This window comes from Scophthalmus maximus, chromosome 12, assembly GCF_022379125.1.
Source record: "Scophthalmus maximus strain ysfricsl-2021 chromosome 12, ASM2237912v1, whole genome shotgun sequence".
Classification (NCBI taxonomy): Eukaryota; Metazoa; Chordata; class Actinopteri; order Pleuronectiformes; family Scophthalmidae; genus Scophthalmus; species Scophthalmus maximus.
In genome coordinates this window covers 11634513-11658467 of record NC_061526.1, presented here as the reverse complement: position 1 = coordinate 11658467, position 23955 = coordinate 11634513, and the positions used below count along the sequence as shown (strand labels likewise).

Sequence of the window (23955 nt, the reverse complement as noted above, 5' to 3'; positions counted from 1 at the left end):
CTTCCTCCATCCTTCCCTCCTTCCCTCCGGCTCTCCGGGGCCAGTGGTGGTCCGACGCCGCACCCCGGCCGCCCGCGACGCTCACGCCCGGTTCTGCTGTGTTGTGGCCCGTCCGATCCAGAGCCCAGGGTCACCCATGAGGCTGGAGGCCGCAGCCAGGATGGATCTGTTCAGGAAGCTGTGGACCGCGAGGAAGCTGATCGTCGTGGTGTTCATCCCGCTGTCTCTACTCCCCTTACCACTCATCCACCCCACCAGCGTGAGTAAAATGCATCAATGAGATATGTACTTTAGCATTATTAATATTAGTATTATTGTTAGGGAGCATAGTCAAATTACATTTTTTTTAAATTGTCACTGCCAGTGAAATAATTGACAACACAGGGAAACCGAGAACACATGGAGTATCATAGACACATTGTACAAGAAAGGCATTTAAGTGACCCTTACAGCAGTAAGTGAATACTACAGCATACAGTACTGAAAAAAATACAACACACATTGCTTTTATTGTTATTCAAACACTTTAAAAAGGTTATTGAGTTAGTCATTATGAATATATATAGTTGAGGTTCAATAAATACCTAGAAAACGTCCGATACAGCTGTAAACAAAACGTTCAGCTAATGTGTTGATGTCCCTCCTTGTTGCCTCTAATGGCTGTAGTGTTCTGATGGGATTTTGGTATGTGTGTGTGTGTGTGTGTGTGTGTGTGCTTGTTTGTGTGTGTGTGTGTGTGTGTGTGTGTGTGTGTGTGTTAGAGATAGATAGAGAGAGAGAGAGAGAGAGAGAGAGAGAGAGAGAGAGAATCTGTCAAAAGACACACTGTCTCCTGTTTTGATGAATGCTTGTCCCCGAGCTTTCCCGATCATCAGCTGAGCCGTGTGTGTGTGTGTGTGTGTGTGTGTGTGTGTGTGTGTGTGTGTGTGTGTGTGTGTGTGTGTGTGTGTGTGTGTGTGTGTGTGTGTGTGTGTGTGTGTGTGTGTGTGTGTGTGTGTGTGTGTGTGTGTGTGTGTGTGTGTGTGTGTGTGTGCGTGTGTGGAGAGGAGATGTCGCGACATGTTGATGAGATGGAGATGAGTGTTGTTGAGAGGTTGACAGAAAAACAACTTGATACTCATTCAGGGACCCGAGTTTCTTTTTCCTCTGCGCGTCGTTTTAGCTCACGTTTGCTTTTTTATTGAAAATTTCCACAGACAGATGAATTTGCTCGGGAAACAATAGGATTATCTCGGTCTGCACAAATCCACTCGGTTCAAGCCATTCCCCCTTTTTCAATGAGATCTGTAACACCGTGTTGAGTCTGAAAGAGTGAGTTGCTTGGTTGTGTCGAACTTTCAGATCAAGCAGTTTTGCTCTCGATTGGATATTGAAACCATGTTCAATGACACTCAGACCTGTGTTGGGATTCGTCTGATTCGCTTCCTCACCCACATGCCACCCTGTAAACAAACAGCCCTTATTTCATTGCATATCACATCCTGTCATTCAAGCTTGACCAGGGTGAGGTTTTTCTAGCATCACTAACTTACAACGTTGGCCCCACAGTTTGGGAGAAAACCCAAATTTCCAGTTTCCAAAGTGTCTTTTCAGGATGTGGTTGTCTAAATGTCTGTGGTCCAAATGATCCAAATTAGCCCCAGTTTGTGCCTTTCATGGTTTGCCATTACATTCAAGTCACAGCTAAGCGTCCGTCTTTCAACACCGGACGAGCATTGAACAACCCCAGAAGGTTAATTTACCGCTGCCCTGAAGCGATTTCCAGAAACCCCCAAAAGACTCTTTAAACCACTTGGAAGAAGAAAATTCACACTTCGAACAAGATTTTAACCTGTTGCAAACCTTTTCACCCCCAAATTCAAACACTGGTTGAGGGAATTGACAGCTCAGCTTGTACAATCTGAACCAAAACTAAAAAATTTTATCAGTTATATTGTTGTAAATTAATGTTTTTTTCTATTTTATACTTGGAATCAAGAGAAGACATTAATATTTTCTGTGTTTTCCTAAAAGACTGGGGCCATGTTATTTCTGTACATGGAATGGAAAATACAACAGAAAGTAAAGGAAGTAAATATCCTCAGTACAGTGATACATGCTCAGAAATGTTCACTTTAAAAAAATCGCCCCCTCCCTCAGCCCTGTGACGTGAACATAATGGAATTTCATGAGGGACACAAACTGCGGGGCTAGGTGCCCCCTTTGCACCAAAGATGCAAAAATATACTTTTCATTCATATAATATATATTTGTCTAATGATCCCTGAAATAAACAGAGTGCTTAATACTTTAAAACACCTGATAACACAAGATACAAGCATGCAGTTAATCCACAGATCATCTTTTTACCATTTGTTATGAATTAAATATTATCTCACCACAAAATTGAGTTCACATTTATTAAACTAATCTTGATCTTGTGCGTGTTTCCTATGGCTCACAGAAGGTTAACAGTGCCCTCACCTGCACTGACACATGTAAATATTATCTCTGGCTAAATAAGTTAATAGCTAAACAACTTGTTATAATGGAATTAGTGGGACAGGCGTGTGTTCATGTGTTATGTCAAGCTCATGAGTCGCCGGTGTTTGTGTTTCTTATAACATCTTTAATCCAGGGCGAGTGTTCTGGGCTCACAAGTTGTCCATCAGCCAATCAGCAACTGTCGCCCAGGAGCCTTGCTTGTTATGTGAGGGCCGGTGGATGTTTGGCAGGAGTAGGCGGCACAGGATGGGGCCAAGACAAAAAAAAAAGCAAAAGCAAAAGAACAAAAGCTTCACTACAAAGAAAAAGGAGAAAAAAACAACAATCCGAGCAATTAAGTTATATAATCAACCTACCGCCATGCTGGATCTTGGCCCCACGTGGCTTGCTTACCACACCAGGGCGCCCAGACGGTGTCAGGAATGTGTGTGTGTGTGTGTTTGGAGTGGTACTGTGTCCAGCTGCAGCAGGACAGAACATCTGCTGGGTGCAGTCAAGCCAGGTCAGAGACAGAGGTAGAGACATATAAAGTATGTTTAATGCCACGCAGAGACATTCTCCAACAACGAGCCGGATATTTGGGCGTTTTTTGGGGGGGACAAAATAGCTCCACAACTATTGGATCGGTCGCCTCGCAGCAAGAAGGTTCTTGGTTCGGATCCCGGTTCGAACACACCAGGGCCTTTCTGTTTGGAGTTTGCATGTTCTCAACGTGGCCTTTCTCTGGGTTCTCTGGCTTCCTTGCACAGTCCAAAGACGTGCTGATCGGGGTTAGGTTGGTTGGAGATTTTAAATTGACGATGGGTGTGAATGTGAGAGGGAATGGCTGTTTGTCTCTGTATTTTTGTCCTGTGATAAGTTGGCAACCTGTCCTGGGTGTTACCCTGCCTCTCGCCCAATGTCAGCTGGGATTCGTACCTAGCCGCCACCAACTCATAAAACATCTGCAAGCCTTGTGTCACAGTCGTTGGAGGAATGGAGCCTTGGTAGGACCCTGGTCCTTCCTGTAGAGTCCTGCAGAGTTCACTGGTACGGTCCAGTTTGCCATTCCAAGTCAAGTTCCTTGGTATTTGTTCTCCTGCACCATCTCCACGATCTCTCACTTAACAGAGAGAGGAGTAGCAGGAGTCCTGGATCTCCTGACGTGTGTGTGGCAGGCCTCAATGTCATACCTGAAGGAGAAGGTGTGCAGGGTGAAGAGAAAAAAGGGACAGGACAGTTCCCCTATGGAGCTCCATGACTGTTCACCACGCTGTTCTGAAGTCACACTGGTGAGGATGGATAGTCCATGATCCAGAACACCAGAGGAGCACCAACCTGCACCGCAGTCATGTTCTTCCCCTGGTGTTTAAAGAACATGATTCTGACTAGGGGCTGATCCGTTATCGGCCTGGCCAATTATCGGCAATTATTTTTGTGATTGTCTATATCTGTCATTTTTTAAAGCAGATTTGTCGATAAGATCATTTTATTTCTACTCTCTGACCTTTAGCAATGTCCGGTCCATGATTGTTCGTTCCCTGCACTTTTTTGGTAGCTGGATGGAATACAGCCATAGGTCAGGCCTGGGGTCACAGGGACAGGCCCATTTCTGTAGGGCAACATCCTAAAACAGACAGGGTAAAGCATGGGTATGTCTTATTTTACTTGTTTATGAGATGTTCTAGGGCTCCATTAGGTACGAAACTAAAGTTGGTTTTGTATATCTGTCTGTCTGCATAATGTGTGTTTGTGTGTGTTATCTGTTGGTTTAAAAGGTCACTTAGTCCTCCAGTGATTGGTTCAGTGATTTGACGTGATTCTTCCTGCAGCAGCTGTGACCTAATCTGCCTATCAGGACTCTTTTAGCTGCCGTATGTTCTTTCTAAAGACCAATCATCTCCATATCCTAAATTGACCGCAGATAAACAGAGTTGATGAGAAAATCAATGGGCTCCTCTTGCTCTGGCTGACCAGGAATCAAACTCCCTGAAGAGACTGAAGAATTGTTGGACAGTTAACACCGTCAAATATTTGCCAGCCGGGCTCGTGACGGGGACACTGATGCTGATGTGATTACGCGAACACACTTTTTAATTAGCTGAGCAGAAATGTTTATTTTTTTCTCTCTGGCTGTCGTGTCGGTAAAAATATGTATATTTGGATGATTCGGGTAAACTCAGTGGTGAAAGTCATGTGACGGTTCAAATGTCCACAATCGTTCCAGAAGTGGACTGTCTTTGTGCCGTCCGTTCTTCATTATTGTTCGCATTAATTCATATTTGCTGCTCGTATGAGCAACAGTCACTTTGTTCCCTGAATGGTATCACATTTGAACATTTCCTGTTTCACAGACTTCCGCAGAGTATTGAAACCAAAGTTGAAATAAAGTTCCATCGCTGGTTCAGTCACTGCCTGACACCTTTTTTTGCATTATGTATTTTTGCATTGAAAGCTTGTACAGTAGCTCCAAATGGAAATTGCAGGGGACAGGAGAGCATTACTTGAAATACCTGCACAGGTCAGGATGGATAATCTTCCTTATGCTATGGGCGGTAGGTTGCATCCATGTTTGGGGAAAATTTGCCCAATCTGAAATCCCAATTTTCAAGAAAGTGAAGTGGATTTAATGGAAATTCTTTAAATGTTCACGCTTGTCGCAGCATCTGTTGCCTCTCTGCCCTTTCACCATTTACCCCAAAATGTAATTTTACTTCCAAAGTAATCCGCAGCTACACCTGTGTTCCTCTTATGTTTTTTTTAACGATTAGCTTCTGAAGAAAATTCTCAAAAGAAGACAAATACTCTGAAACAATCAATACGCAATACTGGTTTCCTCACTTGTTAACCCTGCCTCTCAAACAGAAACACACTATCAAAGTATGAATTGACGTCTGCTCTTAGTATCATGAAGTCTGGTTATCACAGGAGTTGCATCAGCGGCTCAGCGATACCTGCCTCTCTGCTTACCCAGCAGTTTTTTTCTGCAAAGAAAGACAGAAAAAAGAGCACAGATGAATGTTTCTGTGATTGAAGCTGCTGTCTCTGTGTGTGTGGCAACTGCCGTCTGATAGACGGAGACCAATAATCAATGATCAGTGACCGCTGAATCAGATCACATTTGTTGGTTTATCTTTGTCCCCCTGTGTGTGTGTGTGTGTTAGTGTGTGTGTGTGTATTTATTCATCCGAGCTGGTCTCTCAATTTTATCTGTCTATTTGTTCTTTCTTCCCTCATCCCTTTTCCTCTTCTCAGTCTCGATGGATAAAAGCCCTTATCTGTGCTTAATCCCGTTATCAGACAGCCTCCTCGGTTACGGCATGACTCCTGAACGTGGAGGCGTGTTTGAGCTAGACATGCTGAGTAAAACTATTGTCAATCAAATGGAAGAGGACACAGAGAGGTTTGTGGCCAATGAGCAAACACACTATATAGCATGTTCTTGGTTGGTGTTTGTTGTGAGGGGACTTGAATAGTTGTAACATATTTCTTTAATAATGAAACCCAGACAACTTGTTCTGTTCTCAGCCTAATGCCCAGAAATGCCTCTCCAACTAAAATCCACCGGAAAGAATCCACAGGTTGTGGCCTTACAGGACGACCCGGGCCACGAATGGGCAAAACCGGTGTGGAGCGGTCAAACAACCTAAAAATGATTGTATTAATTTTTTTTATTTGCATATTTTCCTAATGCACATTTACATATTTTACCTACTGATCACTTTCAACTGTAGTTCACGTATACTCTGCTCACACTGAGACAAATTAAAAGTAGTAGTCTGTAGTTGTAGTCGGTGTGCACGTGTCACAAACAGATACTGTATAAATTGTAGCACCTAAACCTTTATGCCTTTTGTTTGTGGTATCCGTTGCACGGGTCGCGACCGTTTCTCTAACACTGTACTGTTGTGATGTCATGTAGCGTTTTATGAGCAGAGTTTAAATGTGTGAATTCATCGAGCCGGCTGAAACCGCCTCGTTTGATTGGACAAAAAGCAACTAACTTGAATCTGCTTGGTCCATCTACAGTCCCGTCAGAAAAACAGCCAGGGTCTGAAATGTGCCGATATATCTTCCAGTACAACAACTACTGACAAAATGAGTCGCTGAATATGGCTTATGCTCTTAAGCTTGTAAACATATACCAAAAAAAACTAAACGCTATAAGATAATCATTATAGCATTATCAGGCAATATGTAGATTGGGTTGATTTGTCGGTCTGTGGTCCTATAGAACACATGAAGCAGGAGCCATTGATTACTGAGAGGGGCTGTGAGGTCTGAACAGGTCTGGACACGCTTTGTGCTGGAGAATTTGCGGCTTATCCTCCCCCTCCTGTTGGGTTTATTAATTTGAGATTAACTGACCTGTTACTGCAAGATGTTATGCTGAATGTTCTCCTTACATAAAAGTAACACAAGCTCACACAGCATGTGTCGATGGCGGGGAACTACTTTTTCTGTCATGCTTTATTACTGTTACTGTTACAGTTACTGTTTCAGAAGAGTGGCCGCGGGACGCCTGACTCTGGGGTTTGAATTGGTCTATTGAGGGATGTAAAAGATTAATGAAAGTCTTAGTAATTTTCATAAGGTCTTAACAAATGTCACAAGATTCCTCTTTAGCTTTTTTTAAGGTTGGGGAACATGTCACTAAGCCCGCTGGTGTTGCAACAGAGCGGCATGAGGGACTGGTATGTTGATATTACATAACCATAACCAGATTAATGACATCATCGGGGGGGGGGGTGTGTGTGTGTGTGTGTGTGTGTGTGTGTGTGTGTGTGCGCAGCCCAGCTGGAGTTCAAACCACTCTCCCTCTTCACAACATGTTTATTCACAGAACAAACATCAACATTAGTGATATTAGAAAGTGCCTTAAGGAGCATGCTGTACAGTATGTATGTGTGTTGGTCACACACACAACACACACATATTTACACGTGTACAGAATGACATTTAAAATGTCATTTTGTTCTTGTCTGTCAGTGACATTTTGGCTATATTAAAGGAATAGTCCGATCATTTTTTGGTTGGGGGGTGGATACACCTTTCTGCTTTCTCACAGAGAGCCGGATGGTAAAATTGATATGATAGATATAGCATATAGCAAAAATAAGCAAAAGCCTGTTTCTGTTTCCTCTGACATGATACTGTTCATTGTGCTGCTCGCAGGAGGCATGCTGCGCGTACGTGCTGATGGTGACGGCGGTCTACTGGGTGTCAGAGGCCGTCCCCTTGGGTGCTGCTGCTCTGGTCCCTGCCTTCCTCTACCCGCTCTTCGGGGTTCTCAAGTCGAGCGAGGTGAGTCCTTCTGTGCGTACGAAGTTTTAGTTGTCAGTCGTTCGATTCGGCGAGACCTTCTCAAGTGAATGAAGATAAAAGGTAAAAGCACTCAGTTATGCTCGATTGTGGCGTAATCTTCACTTTATATTTATCAGTGGCAGATGAGATACACATACACAAGTCTTTAACTCCAAATAGTGGCCCACTCCACTTGTTGCACTTCCAATATACAAACTAGGTTTCTGTTGATGACAAAGTCTTTTCGCAGTGACTAGGTGATTAAATATCACCCTGTAATCAGCATATTCAGATTGCTTCAAAACAAAAATTTGGGAAGTAATTGGGAAAAGTATACTTATACAGCTATTTAAAGTTATTTAAGTATTTTATTTTAGGTAGAGTTTTGGGGATGTTAACCGCGTCGGGCTTAACTGCGATTGCAGACTGTCGTTGAATGCCGGGATATCCGTTCGTTAAAATGTGTCACTGTGCTGGTGGTAAGAGTCAGCTGATCAGATTGCTGTACAGTATATGTGGAGTACAGAAAGCAGAATCATGGGTAAAAAGGCTTTTTCGGTATGTTTCAAGGAACTCGGTTGTTGTAAAACTTGCATGTCTTCGTGTGCTTAAGGTGGGCAATGTGTGCCAACTGTTGAATGTATACTCCAAAGAAACAGGGGCGGCATTTTACAAGAACAATCGTGCCGTCTCGCAGTTATACATCTTCAACCTCTCATGTAGGACTGATGGCAGACCATATACTGTGTGTAAAAAAGGACGTAGTCACCGGGTTCGGAAAATGAAACCGATGCGGAAATGCCTGAATGCTGTATTCTCTTGAATGACCCAGCGGAGGGCGACTTCGCTGTTGGCAAAAAAAGTTTGTTTCAATAGAAGTCTTTATTCTTAGAAGTCTTTATTTATAACATCACCAAAGATTTTCCCGAGGAGTTTCTGAATTCAATCTCTATTTTCAAGTCTTCTTCAATACAGCATGATGTTCATTTTGTAAATCATGACCTCATTTAGAGTGAAATAGACGATAAAAGCACAGTATGCATTGGGGCGTGGATACAGTGTGTCTTGAGTACCTGCATTCAAACACTTCACCGGCCATCTGCACCGCTGACGGATGATCCACCCCTTTTTACATTAGTGACACAGTCTTAGTTTCCTCTCGATTACAACTGCCACTTATTCTTCACCTCTCTCATCCGTATTACATTAAAAAGTGAGTTGTGCGCCTCATGTGACCAAATCGCATTGACAAGCGGTGACAAAGCTGCCTGTTAACACAGCCGTAAGCCTCTTGTGATGCTGGTAGTGCAGCAGAAAGCTTTATGCAACGTTTACAGTCTAACATGGTACTTCCCAGTCTCCCCTAATACCCCCAATTTCTCACATGAACCCACTAGTGACCACTGGCAGGATGCCTGTATGAAGCATTACTAATAAGTCCTCGATTTACTGGATTATTAACATCTGCTAAATTAAGTCTTCCACACTTAATTCTCTTGAGTTTCTCTTAAAACCAAAGACTTGACCCAAAGTAAAACTAATTTACTGGGTTTTCAAATACGCGTCACCCACCAATGAGCTGAGAAATGTCAAGCTGCAGTTGACAGATAACCTGACCTGAGATCATGTGTGCATGCTCCTGCATCATTTGTCCTACAGTTTTTCAAACCTGGAACTTGCGTCTCACCTCTCTGAGCTCACGTTAGTTAACTGTGAGCAGACGTACTGTATAGCTGTTCCGTTATATGTTTTTTCCGTGTCTAATTCTCCTATCTTGTGGAATGACACCTAATATTTTAATTGCAAAGCAGTTGTTAGGACTAATTATTAGGTCTAATTTTAATTACCAAAGCAGAAATAAATGGTTGATTCATAAAGATTGATTATTTTGTCATTATTCAGTTTTCTTAAGCATAAATTCCAGTTCAGTGTTCTACATGTGAGATTTACCTTGTCTTCATTTATCTTATCTACGACGGTGTATTAGGGCAAATGTTGGGGGAAAAAAATACAGAGCCGGGGGTGGGGGGATATATTTTCCGAGAAAAAAATAGATTAAAGCCGTAAAAGTTACGAGAAAAAAAGCCTTGAATATTCTACAAGTCTACAATGGTCTAATTTGCCGTTGTATTTCTGATCATAACTTGATTATATTCGTGCATTCTTTTCTGCTGGATTAAAATTTTTCGGAAAATGATGAGATTGTGATCTCACCATTGATTGAGAGAATAATTTACTTGCAGCCATAGAAATATCAATAAAATCACTTTCAAAATATCTAATGGGAGAAACTGATATGGCTTTACTGCACTTACTGCACTGTTACTTTTATCACCTGTCTTATTCTACTTTAACATGTTTTTATTTTTCTCTTTTTAATTATTGTATTTCAATGTGATTTTATATGTTTCTTCCAAAATGCTTCTAATGTTTAATGTTAAGCACTTTGAAGTGCCTTGTTTTAGAAATGTGCTATACAAATAAACCTGCTTGCCTTGCCTTAATGTCCAAAACTAGAAATGGTCAAGATGTAATTACAGTGACTTTCAGCGGATGAGTGTTCATCCACTGGAGATGACAGGGGGAGAGAGGGATTGTAAATTTAAACAGTGCGGAGGGTGGAAGCGTTGGAGTTATTAGGTGAGAGGTGAGGGGACGCAGGGCTTACGCAATGTTGTGAGTCCATGAACCCTGCGGGTGGGAAGTAGAGCAGATTAAAAAGAACAATTGGCAAACTGTAAGTGTTGATCCGAGGGCGATGCAGTGAAGTGGGTAAAGGAGACAAAACCAAGAGGCCCCATGTCTCCTTACCGTCTCCTTAGATCCTTTTGTGCCAGGCAGCAACAATTCCATTTAGAAGTAGCAGACCTTTTTATTTTGAAAATCCAACATTTGAAAATGTGTACATCTCTGTGTGCGTGTGTGTGTGTTCAGGTGGCAGCAGAGTACTGCAAAGACACCACTCTGCTGCTGATGGGAGTCATCTGCCTGGCCGCCTCCATCGAGAAGTGGAACCTGCACAAGCGCATCGCTCTGCGCATGGTGATGATCGCAGGGGCCAAGCCTGGCATGTGAGCAATTGACATTGAGCACAATGGCCGTTTTCATGTGCATACAAATACACACACTTATTCCTGGACTGACCAATACGTCCTGACTCCCATGGTTTAAAGCGAAACGCCGGTTCTCTCACTGACACACACCCTCTTTCTCACTTGTCCAGGTTGGTGCTGGGCTTCATGTGCTGCACAGTGTTTCTGTCCATGTGGCTCAGCAACACGTCCACCACGGCCATGGTGATGCCCATAGCTGAGGCCGTCCTGCAGCAGCTCATCTGCACCGGTCTGGCCGAGAACCACGAGGACTCAGAAACTGCAGAGTCCCCCGAGGATGACAGCGGTACGTCGGGACGTCCTGGCAAATACATTCAAAACGTGTTTGTAGCAATGCCTACACCCACACTCACGATACATAGAGTCCATTGCACTCAGAGTGAAAACTACGATGTGTTCAGGAAGCAGGCTGTGGATCAGTAAACACAAAACCCTTTTTTAAATTTAGTGTCATAACTTCTCCTGTAACACTTTGACAGTGAATGTTGTTGTCGACAGCTGTTTCAGACAAACAAGATAACCTGAACAAGAACCACTTGGAGCTGCTCTATCACAACGACAGGTACACGTGTCTATGTTGTTTTATTCTTTATATCTGCGTGTGTGTGTGTGTGTGTGTGTGTGTGTGTGTGTGTGTGAACCATGGAGTGTGACCATACACTGGTGCACAGGGTGTGTGTTTTCCTCGCTTCTCCAAATTGTGATTTGCAAAGCCCCTGACAGTGCCAGCACCACTTGCTGTCCTGGAGAGAGAGTGGTGATGTAGCTCTGCACTATTCCTCATACTTGTATACACTTTTCGGCTAATGGAAAAGATTTACAGCAATGCAGCAAACGCGATCTGGCAACATTGTCATATGATGTCTGATATGTCCACTGTGGCTGATGAGATCATTCCAAAATAACCATCATTTTTTTTTTTACCTCTCTCTCCTGCAGTGACTGCTCCAAACAGGAGCTTTCTACACTAAGTGAGGTGAGACAACTGTTTTTTAGGGGTTAAAAACTTATTGTGTTAAAAAAAGTTTTCATATCAGACAACATATATGCCGACACCAGCATATCTGTGATAGGCCAATGTAAAAATCAGCCGACATATCGGTCGGGGTTTAGCTTTGCTATATAAATACTAGATGAATAAATGAAAAATCAATAATAAAAATCTAATTTTCTGTGAATGAATTCTCTCGTTCTCAGGTACAGAATGAAGAGGTAAACGGTTTCGGTCTGAAGCTAGTCTCGAGCCAGGACTTCATCACGCACACCAATGGACACCTGCCGCAAGTAAGGCCATTTTTTTATGGAGAGTTAATGAAGCAGGAGTGTGTCTGTACAGTTGCTGGAAACAAGGATGAAAAAACTCTCCCCCCATCTCTTTCCATTAATAATCGATTAATGTCGGGTACGTTGTCAGTTCATTTAACAACGTTCTTCCCACTCTCTCTCTCTCTCTCTTCTAGGCTGCCATTGAAATCCCACACGGGAAGCGGGTGAGGGCCCGAAGAGACTCCCAGTATCCCACCAAGAGGGACCACATGATCTGCAAATGCCTGACACTCAGCATCACCTACGCCGCGACCATCGGTGGACTCATCACCATCACCGGCACGTCAACCAACCTCATCTTTGCCGAGCAGTTTAACACGTAGGTACATGTGCATGCACATACACTCTCACACTTCTGAAATGAGTTTGAATCTTCTGGGTTGACAAGCATCCCCCAATGCGTCAGACAGTAAAAACAGATATTAAAGTAGTTTTAAAAACCGTTCTGTCCTGGGACCGGGAAGATATTTTGGTCCTGCGTTAGGCCAGGCGCTCGCAGACGTCTTCTCAATTTTCAAGCATATTTACAGCTTGAGTGATTTCTTGGCTTGCTGTGCTGTCCGGACTGAAACACTTCATGTTGACTGAGTGTCTGGAGCGGGGGGGTCTGAGATCAAATTAATCAGCCTCCACAGTGCTAACAGAGCCGATCTCCTCCAGCCGCAGCTCTAAGCCCTGCAGAATGGCCGCCTTCATGTCGCAGCTTGTTCGGACAAAGGTCGGGTTTTGATTCCGTAGTGTGTTTTTACAGTTGAAATGATTGCTAGCGATTTTTATTTTTTTTTGTCAAATGCGGGTCAAATAAAGTCTAACCTTTTGATACAATTCGAGGACAAAAACAGCCCTGGGTGGATTTCACAAGTGAGGGGCCCCCTAGGTCGAGGTTGATGCTTTTGTGTATTTGTATTCAGGTCAGTTAGTCTGCAACAAGTCCATGCTGGTATGACAAGGCCAACACAAACGCATGCACGCACACGCACACACACACTCACACACACACACACACACACACACACACACACACACACACACACACACACACACACACACTCTGCATTTATTATATTGCAAATAAACTCAAAATAAAATTGATTTGCCCTACACCAGAAGGGACGACAGATTTGTTCCTGCAGCACACACGTTGTCGTCGTCGTTGTCATCATCATCATCATCATCATCATCATCATCATCATCAACTCTGAATGTCACCTTTACCCTGAATAGTGTCCATACAGCACAGCGCTCAGCGAAGCATGTCTGAGCAAACATACTTAAAGCAGCTCTGGATGACACAGACAGTGGAGACTGATGTGTCCTGAATTTGAGAGTGTTGAGTGCGCTGGTACATAACACAGATAGGTGTAAGAGTTTGAAATACATAGCCCCTTTATGGCTTTCTTTTCTTTTATATGACACTCGTTTTTTAATCTGTGAAAACATGTCCTACTGTGCCGTGTCAGTGTCTCGTGTAATCCTGCTGTGCATAATGGGTTAGGGTGCGTTGGGGTTCAAGGTTAGGTTTCACAAATCATGTTAAGTTTCATCCACAATCTTTTATACAGGAATGAGGAATAAGGTGTTTAAGGAAAGTGACTTCTGCTTGTCATTATATGTAAAATACTGAACAAAAAAAATTAAAAATTGACTTTTCAGGGCGGGCGGGGCTCCTTTTGGAGGGGCGGGGTGCCCCCCCAATTCAATGGTAGGGGAAACACTGCAGTTACAGCAGAGATTACACCTTGTGTGTAAACTCTGCATGTATGGGGGTCGAACAGATTATGGATTATGTTTTTATTCTATTTGGCTGTATTAGCGACCAAAGTCAGGTTGCCATTCTCACAAAGTCCAACTAAAGGTGTCAACGACATGTAGCAAAACAGGACAAAACTGGAACACTGGAGCCGGGGGAAAAATCACAGGAACCGAAGTTCAGGAACAGACTGGGAGAAAACACTAGGAACATACCGGGGAAGACAACAAGGAAAGCAGACGATCCAACACAGACAAAGGGAAGCACAGAGACTGAACACCCACAAGGAGGGCGGGGCAATTAGAACACAGGTGAGACACGTTAGGAACAGGTGCAGATAATCACAGGGGCAGGAGACACAGGAAAAACAAGACACAGGACAGGAAGTGAAACAACGCAAGAAACTACTTCAAACTAAAACAGGAACCAAAAACAAGGGATCAAAAGCACTAAAATAACAGATACACAAGAAAAACTCCTTGCGGATCATGACAGTATCGTATCACATCATATCGTATCACATCGTATCCTATCACATCGTATCCTATCACATCGTATCGTATAACATCATATCGTATCACATCATATCGTATCCTATCACATCGTATCCTATCACATCGTATCGTATCACATCATATCCCATCATTTTGTATTGTATCATATCACATCGTATCAAATGGTAAGGTATCTGTCATTGAAAGGTAGCCCTCATTGGAAGCAATCATGTGCTAATCTAAACTACTTTTCTCTAAATATAGTCCACACTTCTCATCAGCCCTCTTCCTTCCAGCTGTAATTTCTCGGTGCCATCGGATTAAAGGAACCCTACCAACCAACCCTTTGCATATACACACATATGCACTAAACTACCTCTGTCTCCCCAGTCGTTATCCAGATGCAAAGGTGATAAACTTCGGCACATGGTTCATCTTCAGCTTCCCCATCGCCATCATCATGCTGGTCCTCACCTGGCTGTGGTTGCACTTCCTCTTCCTGGGCTGCAAGTGAGTGTGTGTGTGTGTGTGTGTGTGTGTGTGTGTGTGTGTGTGTGTGTGTGTGTGTGTGTGTGTGTGTGTGTGTGTGTGTGTGTGTGTGTGTGTGTGTGTGTGTGTGTGTGTGTGTGTGTGTGTGTGTGTGTGTGTGTGTGTGTGTGTGTGTGTGTGTGTGTGAGAGAGTCATATTCCTGTGTGATTGTGGTGTGAACATCTAACTCGTCCACTTCTTACAATCTTATCATTACAGACTCATGACAATCCCACTGTCTATAGCATAGCGTTGGAAAACGCTGAGCGTGCGTCACATCACTTGTGTAATTAATGTTGTGGTTGTTGTTGTTGCTGTGTGCTTAGCTTCAGGGAAACATGCTCGCTGAGTAAGAAACGCAAAACCAGGAGGGAGATGTTGTCGGAGAAGAGGATTCATGAGGAATACGCAAAACTGGGACCCATCAGGTGTGTGTGTTTGTAAACACCTGTGTCCTGTTTTTTATAATCAATGCTAAGATGCAATGAAAACCAACCTTGAAGCTGTGTACATAAATCCACCAGCAAGGAAGATCAACTTCCAGGTCTTTGCTTCAGAAATTCATAGAAAAACTGAAGAGTTTTAGATCAGGCTATTAAAAGTTCATCCCAGAAGATGTTTAAACACATTAAAAAAAACTTCGACTTTCAGATTTCAGTTTATAACCATCATAATGAGGACATTTATGCATTGTGAGGACATTTGCTGGTATAGTATAGAAAGACATATAGTGTGTATGTGCATGTTTATCTTACTCAAACAGCCAGACACAACGCTCTAGGGATTTAATGTTATCACTCGTCTCTTTTTGGTTTCTCTCTGTGTGTGTGTGTGTGTGTGTGTGTGTCTGTGTCTGTGTGTGTGTCTGTGTGTCTGTCACAGCTATCCAGAGGTGGTGACCGGTGTTTTCTTCATCCTGATGACTCTGCTGTGGTTCACCAGAGAGCCGGGTTTCGTGCCTGGCTGGACGTCTCTCTTTGAGAAGTGAGTCGGCGTTACGTTGCGCGCACCACCACCGCGAAATAGCGCTGTTATCACTGACGTGTGACGTGTTAGAGCTCAGAGACAGTGGTCATTCTATCTGTATTGTCAGTAACCGATAGGTAAACACACACTGTCACGCAGACAAGAAATGCACGTAGTACCTCAGTGACTGCACTGTATATGCACACACACATTTTGAATTTACATCTTAAATTATTCACCGATAAAACACATTTTTGTCATAAGGAAAGATCTGTAACTGTTTTGTCAGATGAGGCTTACACTGTACATAATGAACATGCGCTGCTGTTAAATGCACATGTTCATTCAAAGTGATCAGGTTAAATCATTTCCATGGTGCAATTTTTTCTTTTGATGAGTTTTATGAAAAGGTGTTAACTGCGTGTCTGCTAACAAGTCAATTACAGTTATTATAGTATTATCCTTCATGTCAACATATTGAAACTATTGAAACTATTGACTTCTCCATCTTTTAATTTGTGCTGTATATTTCTACTCTCAGGAAAGGCTACAGGACTGATGCAACAGTGTCTGTGTTTCTTGGCTTCCTGCTCTTCCTCATCCCTGCCAGGCGACCCTTCTCCTCCTCCTCCAGCTGCAGAAACACAGGTCAACACCATGCACGCGTTGATTTGGCTGTTCTGTATTTACCTGTACAACGTTTGTTACATACCAGACAATGGGGGCTGCTGTTTTCCACTGTTGTGAAACTGCTTAAAAATCTCTGGAAAAGTCCATCATTTATTGTAGCACATTTATATTTATAGCAAATAATGGTTTTATTGTTGACACACGATGGTCTGCTAAACTCCAAACGAAGAAGTTGTTCAGGCATAAAAAGAATATTTGTCTTTTTAGATTGTATGGGTAATTTATGAAGAATACACATAATCTGGATAAAATTATATTTAAAATTATGATATTTTTTTGCGTAATATCTTCTGAACATGACCAGTATTTACTGCTAATACATTGAGATTAATTGCTAGTATAATCTGGGCAGTGCACAACTGAAATGTGTATAGAAATATACAATTCAACACATTTTGACAACAGATTTTTCCAATTAGAAATGAATGATAATAATAAATGAGAGTTTACTTTGGTTTAATTAGACCCGTTCTTTCATTGTAATTCGTACCAGATTGCGTGGTTGTTTTTTGTAACTTCAGCGATCTATAGACCTGTAAAATAAAAAAGCTCTACTAAAAATCTTCATCATACATACAATGCCCTAATTTAATTTTTCAGCATCACCAAAACACAGGAAAATGTTAAGAAAACTAGTTTAAAAGTAGTAAAAGTTACAAAATAATTTAAAATTGCATACCTGTGAATAAAAACAATACTGTAGGTCACTGCCTGAGATATTAGCGTCTCTGCTGTATTGACATTTCTTCTTTGTTTATTTTTCTTTTTCAAACCAATAAGATGCTGACTCTGAGTCCGACCCTCTGGCTCCCATGATCACCTGGAAGGACTTCCAGAGACTGATGCCATGGGAGATCGTCATCCTTGTGGGAGGAGGCTATGCACTGGCCGCTGGTTGTAAGGTACTGTGCATCTGTTTTTTGTTGTTGTGTTACAGTACTGTGGCATTTTAGGGGTAAGTTGAGGGGATAGGACCCATTTATAATGGTCAAGACTGGCACCAGGTTATCTCCTGAAGTTCGGCAGAGCTTCTGGATGATACATTTAGAGGATCAGATTTTTTTTCTCCATGTCTGTTATGTGGTTTAATGCAACATATGAGATTTAATCTCAGGGTGGGCAATAGTTTCTGTGATAAAGAATGTACATTATAATTGTGTATAATGCTCTTTCATGCTCACAGTCTCCGTCAGATAAATAAAAAATGGTGCAATGTTAAAACGGATATTTAATTGAAATATAGGATGTCAGGACTGAGACTGACCGTAAACCTCTGAGATTTCTCCGTACATTAATGTGTCTTTGTGTGTGTGTGTGTGTGTGTGTGTGTGTGTGTGTGTGTGTGTGTGTGTGTGTGTGTGTGTGTGTGTGTGTGTGTGTGTGTGTGTGTGTGTGTGTGTGTGTGTGTGTGTGTGTGTGTGTGTGTGTGTGTGTGTGTGTGTGTGTGTGTGTGTGTGTGTTTGTGTGTGTGTGTGTGTGTGTGCAGGTGTCGGGCCTGTCGGTGTGGATCGGCGGACAGCTGGAGCCCATGAGTGGGCTTCCTCCCTGGGCTGTCACCCTGCTGGCTTGCCTGCTGGTGTCGGGGGTCACAGAGTTCGCCTCCAACCCGGCTACTCTCACCGTCTTCCTTCCCATCCTGTCGGCGCTGGTACGACGCACACCCCTTCACCACACTTTGCTCTCGTTCACGATCAAGCGTCAGGTACAGGAAAAACAGGAAGTGGTATGGACAGCGATTAAGGATAGACATGTGTGACCATTAGGAGCACACCATCTGCAATGGGTGCAGTAAAATAAAAAGAGAGTCTGCCGAGTCCTGTGGCTGTTTTGAACTGCCCTGTTAGATTGGGAGACACCAAAGAGGGGGAATTTCTTTTTAGATCTGTGTTTGGATAGAGCATTTGCAGATATCTCGTAGATTCATGTCTCCATAGTATCCGAATATGGTACAAAATAGGTTTCAAAATATTAGCTTGAATCAACTGTTTCCATTTTAAAACATTCATACAATATCGGATGTGTGCATCATACAAATTATTTCGCAGGTGGTGTTGATGCCTCGTTACATACTCGAAGTATGAAGTATGTAAAACAGCATCGCACAGTGTGGCTGAAGTAGCCCTGAACTCTCATGAATCACTGAAACAATGACCCATGACTTACGGGTCCTTAAAACTATTTTTCTACTTCAGCTTCTTATTAACAGTGATTAAAAAACCTACACGAAGGCGATATGTTCTGCCAGAGTGGGAACAGTTTTGATGAGTTTAGGGTCGACTCAGAAGAGGGATGGTGCCACATGAACCAAACTTGAGTTCTGCAACATTTGACTAAAAATGTCATTACAGTTGTGGGGTTGTTTGCTTTTTGTTTACATGCATCAACCACACCCACACACTTGGATATTAATAAAGTTTCCAAACAAACTTTGACCTGTTGTTGAGTATTTAGAAATATATATAACCTTATGATCTGGAACCGGGAGCTTTGATGCTCTCACATTAGCCTCCCTATTCAAGTGTTGTTAATGCAGCATTGGAGAATGTACGTTTCCTTTGGCCAATTTTATAAAGTAGCGTGACACTGTCTTTGCTTCCCCCATGTGGCTTACTGGTTCCTGCTCTCTGGTGGTTCACAGGCAGAGCTTATATAGCATCGCTCTTATCTTCTCTCCTTTCTTTTCTCTTTCTTCCCCCATTGTTCTGCCTCTCGCCCCCTTTCCCTCCTTCCAGTCAGAGACTCTGCAAATCAACCCCCTGCACACTTTGATCCCATCCACCATGTGCGTGTCATTTGGGGTCATGCTTCCAGTCGGGAACCCCCCCAACGCCATCGTCTTCAGTTACGGCCACGTGAAGATCAGCGACATGGTACGACATGCACGCACACACACACACACGCATACAAAGTCACATGCTCTTTGTGCACCTGCAGCATCAAAGACTCGAGGGTACAGTGTGTCAAAGTCGTATTACATAACCAGAGGGTTTATTCTATTTCTTAACTCTTGGCAAACTGAAAAAGCCAAACATTTTCCATTAGGCTTTTACTAAGTCCACGTATTTGTCTTCATATCAGCTATTTCCTACTCCTCTCCAGGTGAAAGCGGGCTTCGGGGTGAACCTGATCGGCGTGGCGGTGGTAATGTTGGCCATCACCACGTGGGGCGTTCCCCTCTTCGACCTGACTGAGTTCCCAGCCTGGGCGGTGGCCAGGAACGTCACCGGGAGCTTATAACCACCAGTCTGACGGGGCCAGGTGGGAAAAAGAGGGGGATGAATCAGTGAGAGACGGAGTGCAAATGTTTTTCTTAGTGGAATGACCACAAGAAAATGACACGTGTTGGACTGAGAGGATGGTCTTGCGCAGAGTTTAGCCCTTTCTTAGACCGATTAGACTGGCCCCGAAGGAGGAACATGGAAGGAGGGAAGGAGTAGATGAAAAGAGAGAGAGAAAAAAATAACACCATTTTGAATTGCTTTAGATTTAAGAAATAGAATTATATTTTTCATCCATAAGCGGTCGTCACAAAGGAATGCTGAGTACTGACCACTGGGTGGAGCTTTGACCTCCATTAACGGAGTTTGATGGAGATCCTGTTCTCGCCGAATCACTGAAGACATCCCTGGAAGCCACAGAGGTGTTGTAATAACTAATATTTGTAACTGTTTTTGATTCATGATAGATAAACGGATAGATAAAGTTTTTAGAAAAAATACTTTTAGAGCCACTCCGTGCCTTCTTCTGTGGAGTCGTTGGTTAGAAATAAGCTGTATGGCTGTTGTACGCAAGCTTCTTCTCACAGTGCGCTCGCTGAACTGCTGCTGAACTGAATTGTGTCACACATTCATACATTGCAACACGGTAGGCTGGTCTATTTTCACTGTGGTTATACGTTACAGTGTTCAAATTAAAAAATAAGAGCGGACTGCTGTAATAAAACAAGGTACAATGCATGAAAAGAAGCTTTTTTACTTTGGCTGCTAATGTGCCGTATCCGAAATCAAGCCTCACAGTTGTGCCCAGCATCTTTTTCTATACGATCTGTATCTAAAGAGATACAAGCTTGTGTATATTTAGCACGAACTGAGATCGTATACACTGTCCATAGACTGGGTCAATATCTTGACTGTTGTCTTTACCAAAGCTGAGTTTGTTTTCCGTTTTACTGTGAACATGTTGATGTTTGTCGCCCACATTTGTCTCTGCAGCTCGAGCCTTTACCCGATGCCTGTACAGCAATATTGACATGACTGTTCTCTCGTGGGAATCCGACCTCTCACCGTGTTAGTGCCTTGCTTTAACCTTCTGAGCAGTGCAGGTACCATCCTCCCCCAATCATGGAAAGCAAAAGTGTACATGCTTTTTTTTTCTGAGCCTTGTGCCTGCACTCCAGTAGGATACCAAGAATGTGTACTGTAGTGCCTTATCACACCATAATGTTTTTTATACTGACTGGATTTCGGAGCTTACCTCTGCCTGTCTAGCTTTTTTCTTTGTGGAAGGCTTGATAGGTTGAACACACCCCTGCCATTATTCAGCAGGGGTTGACTTGTCCAGTTTGTCAGCTGCTGCTTTTCTGTTATGTTGGACACGTGGAAAGTGCAGAATGAGATAATCAAGTCATGAAATCTGAGAAATTTTACTCACTGTCTGATGTCTTGAGTTATGCCAATGTAATGATCTTTAACCACGAAAAATTAAAAAAGTTCAGAATGTTAGCAGGCAAAAAAAAACCTCACGTTAACAAACCTTCATCCAGCATCAGTAGCTTCAGTAAATTTCACAATATATATATATTTTTTATGAAATGTGTTTCTTCAGCATGTTGAGCAACAGGATTACCATGTGTGGTCTTAATTTGTCAGGGGAGGTGGGACTTTGCGTCATTTTAAATGTCCAAAGTGATAAGAGTGGGCGAGGACAAGGTTGTGTGGTGCAATAGTTTGTTCAATCAGCTGTCAAATCAGAGTCACTGTTGTCTGTCGATGAAACGGTTTGCAAAGGTGTGCAAACAAATGTAAAACATATGCTTTATACTGTATTTTTCACACAAATTTGGAATGTAATTTGTGGCTTTTTTATATCACTACACTATAAATACGGGCCGTAGTGTAGGCAGAATCAGAAAGATATGTTCGGGGTTTTTTTGGTAATTTATTCAGTTCTGCTGTACTGTAGATTTCATACATCTCCAGTGTTGCAGCAGTGACCTTTGTACCCAGGGGCCACACTTCTTTGTAAATACATACAGATTTGTAATATAAGAAATAACGTGTCTTTACCTGTTTCCGAATGAGTTGTAACATCCCCAAATTGTGTGTTCTACGTTTCATTTGTACTCAACGCAGATAGACACTACACTTGATGATACATTATACATGTAAAACAATAATAATAATAAAAAACAAATCACTAAAACCACTAAGTTTCTTTTATTTATTCGCAAACCGCACATCAGGCACAATTTAGAGATTTTGCCCCAAAGTGGCACTGTCCTGGACTTTAAAAAGGGATGGGCAATTATTAAAGCACTGCATGTATTTGACTGGTTTGAATGCACAAAAATATTATTCATAAGCATAACTTGATTTAATTTAGTCCACAATCACAAAATAACACGTACATTTCAAATGACCTGCCTAAGAGAACTGGATACACATTTAGCATGAATCTTTCCCCCTCTTTTGTCATTCTTGTTTCCTTGATTACAAAACGTCACACAGACCAATTATAATGAGCCGACGTCACAGGTCGTTCACCATCTGCCATTTGGGGTTGTTTATATGTATGCTGTCCTGGTGCAGCTTATTTTTTCTGTACAAATAAATAATGACGATCAAGGTGATGTACAGGTATTCTCTCCACAGCCACGTTAGATATGCTGCTTCTCCACTCCTGCACCTCTGGGCCCAGTGTGAATGGGGCTAAAATGCCAGTCTGTCTGAAGATTTCCACCGTCCGACTGCTGTCCGGTTGTTAGGAGGGCTGCCGGGGGCCTTCAGCAGGCGTGAAGCCATCCTTCTCCATTTTCTCCTTGTATTTCAGGTAGTCTCTCCTCTTTGCGAAATATTTCACCTGACAGGGAAAATGGGGGAAGGTGTGAGAAACAAATCCCACATTATACCCGAAACTCAACTCTAGCGGTCACATTTAGTGTGTGTGCTCTTAAATCAGACGGATGTCAAGGCGTTCGATGTGCCGTTCACTGTGACGACGTCTTCCTTTCTGACCTCGTGGTTTGAAATGAATGTCAACCACGGACTTGACTGTTCATAGATGGTTAAACAAAAAATACAAGGAGTAGTTTACCCACTGAGCGGGGCATTTTGCCTCAAATTCCCTCTGGAAGTTCTGGCAGGCTTCGGCTTTGTCGTGGTTGTAGTCCAGACACTTCCACAGCAGGTCCCTGGCGTCCCAGCAGGCCTTCCTCTCTGATGACGTTGGAGCTGTCATCACTTCCTGACTCTGAGGAGGGAGTTCACACGTGACAAGGCAGGAGGCTGCAGTAGCTGCTGATGTGAGAAAAGTAAACTTTTGAAAAAAACAACATTATGGACATTTAGGTACTGTACACAGAAAACCTATGATATACCGATAAGTATAATAATTTCATTCATTTGTATTATGTTTCCACTAGAGCTGCAACAGTTAATCGATTAGTAATAGACTACTAAATTAATCGCAGACTATAAGTAATTTTTATGAAAAAAAAAGTGAAAACTATGATTTCAGCATCTTAAATATGAATTAAGTTTTGGTTTCTTTGCTCCTCTGTGCTAGTAAAATAAAGGTCTTTGGTGTGTGGACAAAACAAAACATCATCTTCCCACGATCGACATTTAATAGACCAGACATCTAATCGATGAATCGAGAAAATAATCAACAGATTGATCGAAAATAATTAGTTAGTTGCAGCTCTGGTATCTACCCTTTGCTTCTGCACGTTTAAAATGTTTAACGTCCTCACGCCAGACTCAATAGACCAACATCCTAATTTAATCGACTTCCAGTTTAACATGAGACTGTAAATAATTAACTCACAATAGCTTTCAGGAGTAGGTGAGCTGATAGTAACTCGACCCTCACCCCACTGAATGAAAAGGTTTAAACCCCGGAAGGACTTCTTCTCTCCGCCCGCCGATGCTGTTCGCTCCTTTCACTCCATAAAACCCAGAAGAATCAGCTTGGCGCTGTTGCTACTCTACAAAATGAAGACTTTAGTAACCTGTTTGGTCACAGCAGCGCAGCACTGGAGCGAAGTGAAGGACGCGCACGCGACGGCACTTCCGCGTCGCTGCGTGATGACGTCCGGGCCGT

General features: G+C 42.7%; 3 protein-coding genes across 13 annotated transcripts in view; 1 reads left to right on the top strand and 2 right to left on the bottom strand.

Moving 5' to 3' along the window:
- Positions 1-662, bottom strand: part of zgc:162331 (uncharacterized protein LOC793007 homolog) — a 28537-nt gene extending 27875 nt beyond the window's left edge. For all 4 annotated transcript variants that reach the window (XM_035646299.2, XM_035646317.2, XM_035646338.2 and 1 more), the window contains exon 1: positions 585-662. The gene's annotated coding sequence lies outside the window, so the exon portion shown is untranslated. The remainder of the gene's footprint in view (positions 1-584) is intronic.
- On the top strand, positions 130-22059 carry slc13a4 (solute carrier family 13 member 4). Its single transcript, XM_035646243.2, has 16 exons — positions 130-259; positions 7639-7767; positions 10702-10838; positions 10991-11166; positions 11379-11442; positions 11820-11856; positions 12078-12164; positions 12341-12525; positions 14841-14960; positions 15306-15407; positions 15862-15963; positions 16487-16593; positions 17416-17537; positions 18122-18283; positions 19368-19505; positions 19735-22059. Exons 1-16 carry the CDS (start codon positions 137-139, stop codon positions 19870-19872), a joined length of 1929 nt encoding a protein of 642 aa, XP_035502136.2. The 5' UTR covers positions 130-136; the 3' UTR covers positions 19873-22059.
- On the bottom strand, positions 22052-23955 carry LOC118317558 (cytochrome c oxidase assembly factor 6 homolog). 8 transcript variants are annotated; one of them, XM_035646421.2, is made up of 3 exons: positions 23864-23955; positions 22948-23150; positions 22052-22713 (listed from the first exon to the last, which is right to left on the bottom strand). In XM_035646421.2, exons 2-3 carry the CDS (start codon positions 23089-23091, stop codon positions 22615-22617), a joined length of 243 nt encoding a protein of 80 aa, XP_035502314.1. In that variant the 5' UTR covers positions 23092-23150; positions 23864-23955; the 3' UTR covers positions 22052-22614. The 8 variants fall into 8 exon arrangements, with proteins under 8 accessions (XP_035502314.1, XP_035502324.1, XP_035502304.1 ...); XM_035646431.2 differs by having other exon boundaries at positions 22948-23147; positions 23864-23944; XM_035646411.2 differs by having other exon boundaries at positions 22948-23103; positions 23680-23941.

Excerpts from the sequence above, each read along its gene's own strand:
- slc13a4 (XM_035646243.2), top strand. The coding sequence starts at position 137 with ATGAGGCTGGAGGCCGCAGCCAGGATGGATCTGTTCAGGAAGCTGTGG. Across the intron at positions 11,857-12,077 it reads AGCTTTCTACACTAAGTGAG|GTACAGAATGAAGAGGTAAA; the intron begins GTGAGACAACTG and ends TCTCGTTCTCAG. Across the intron at positions 14,961-15,305 it reads TTCCTCTTCCTGGGCTGCAA|CTTCAGGGAAACATGCTCGC; the intron begins GTGAGTGTGTGT and ends CTGTGTGCTTAG.
- LOC118317558 (XM_035646421.2), bottom strand. The coding sequence starts at position 23,091 with ATGACAGCTCCAACGTCATCAGAGAGGAAGGCCTGCTGGGACGCCAGG. Across the intron at positions 22,714-22,947 it reads CAAAATGCCCCGCTCAGTGG|GTGAAATATTTCGCAAAGAG; the intron begins GTAAACTACTCC and ends TTTCCCTGTCAG.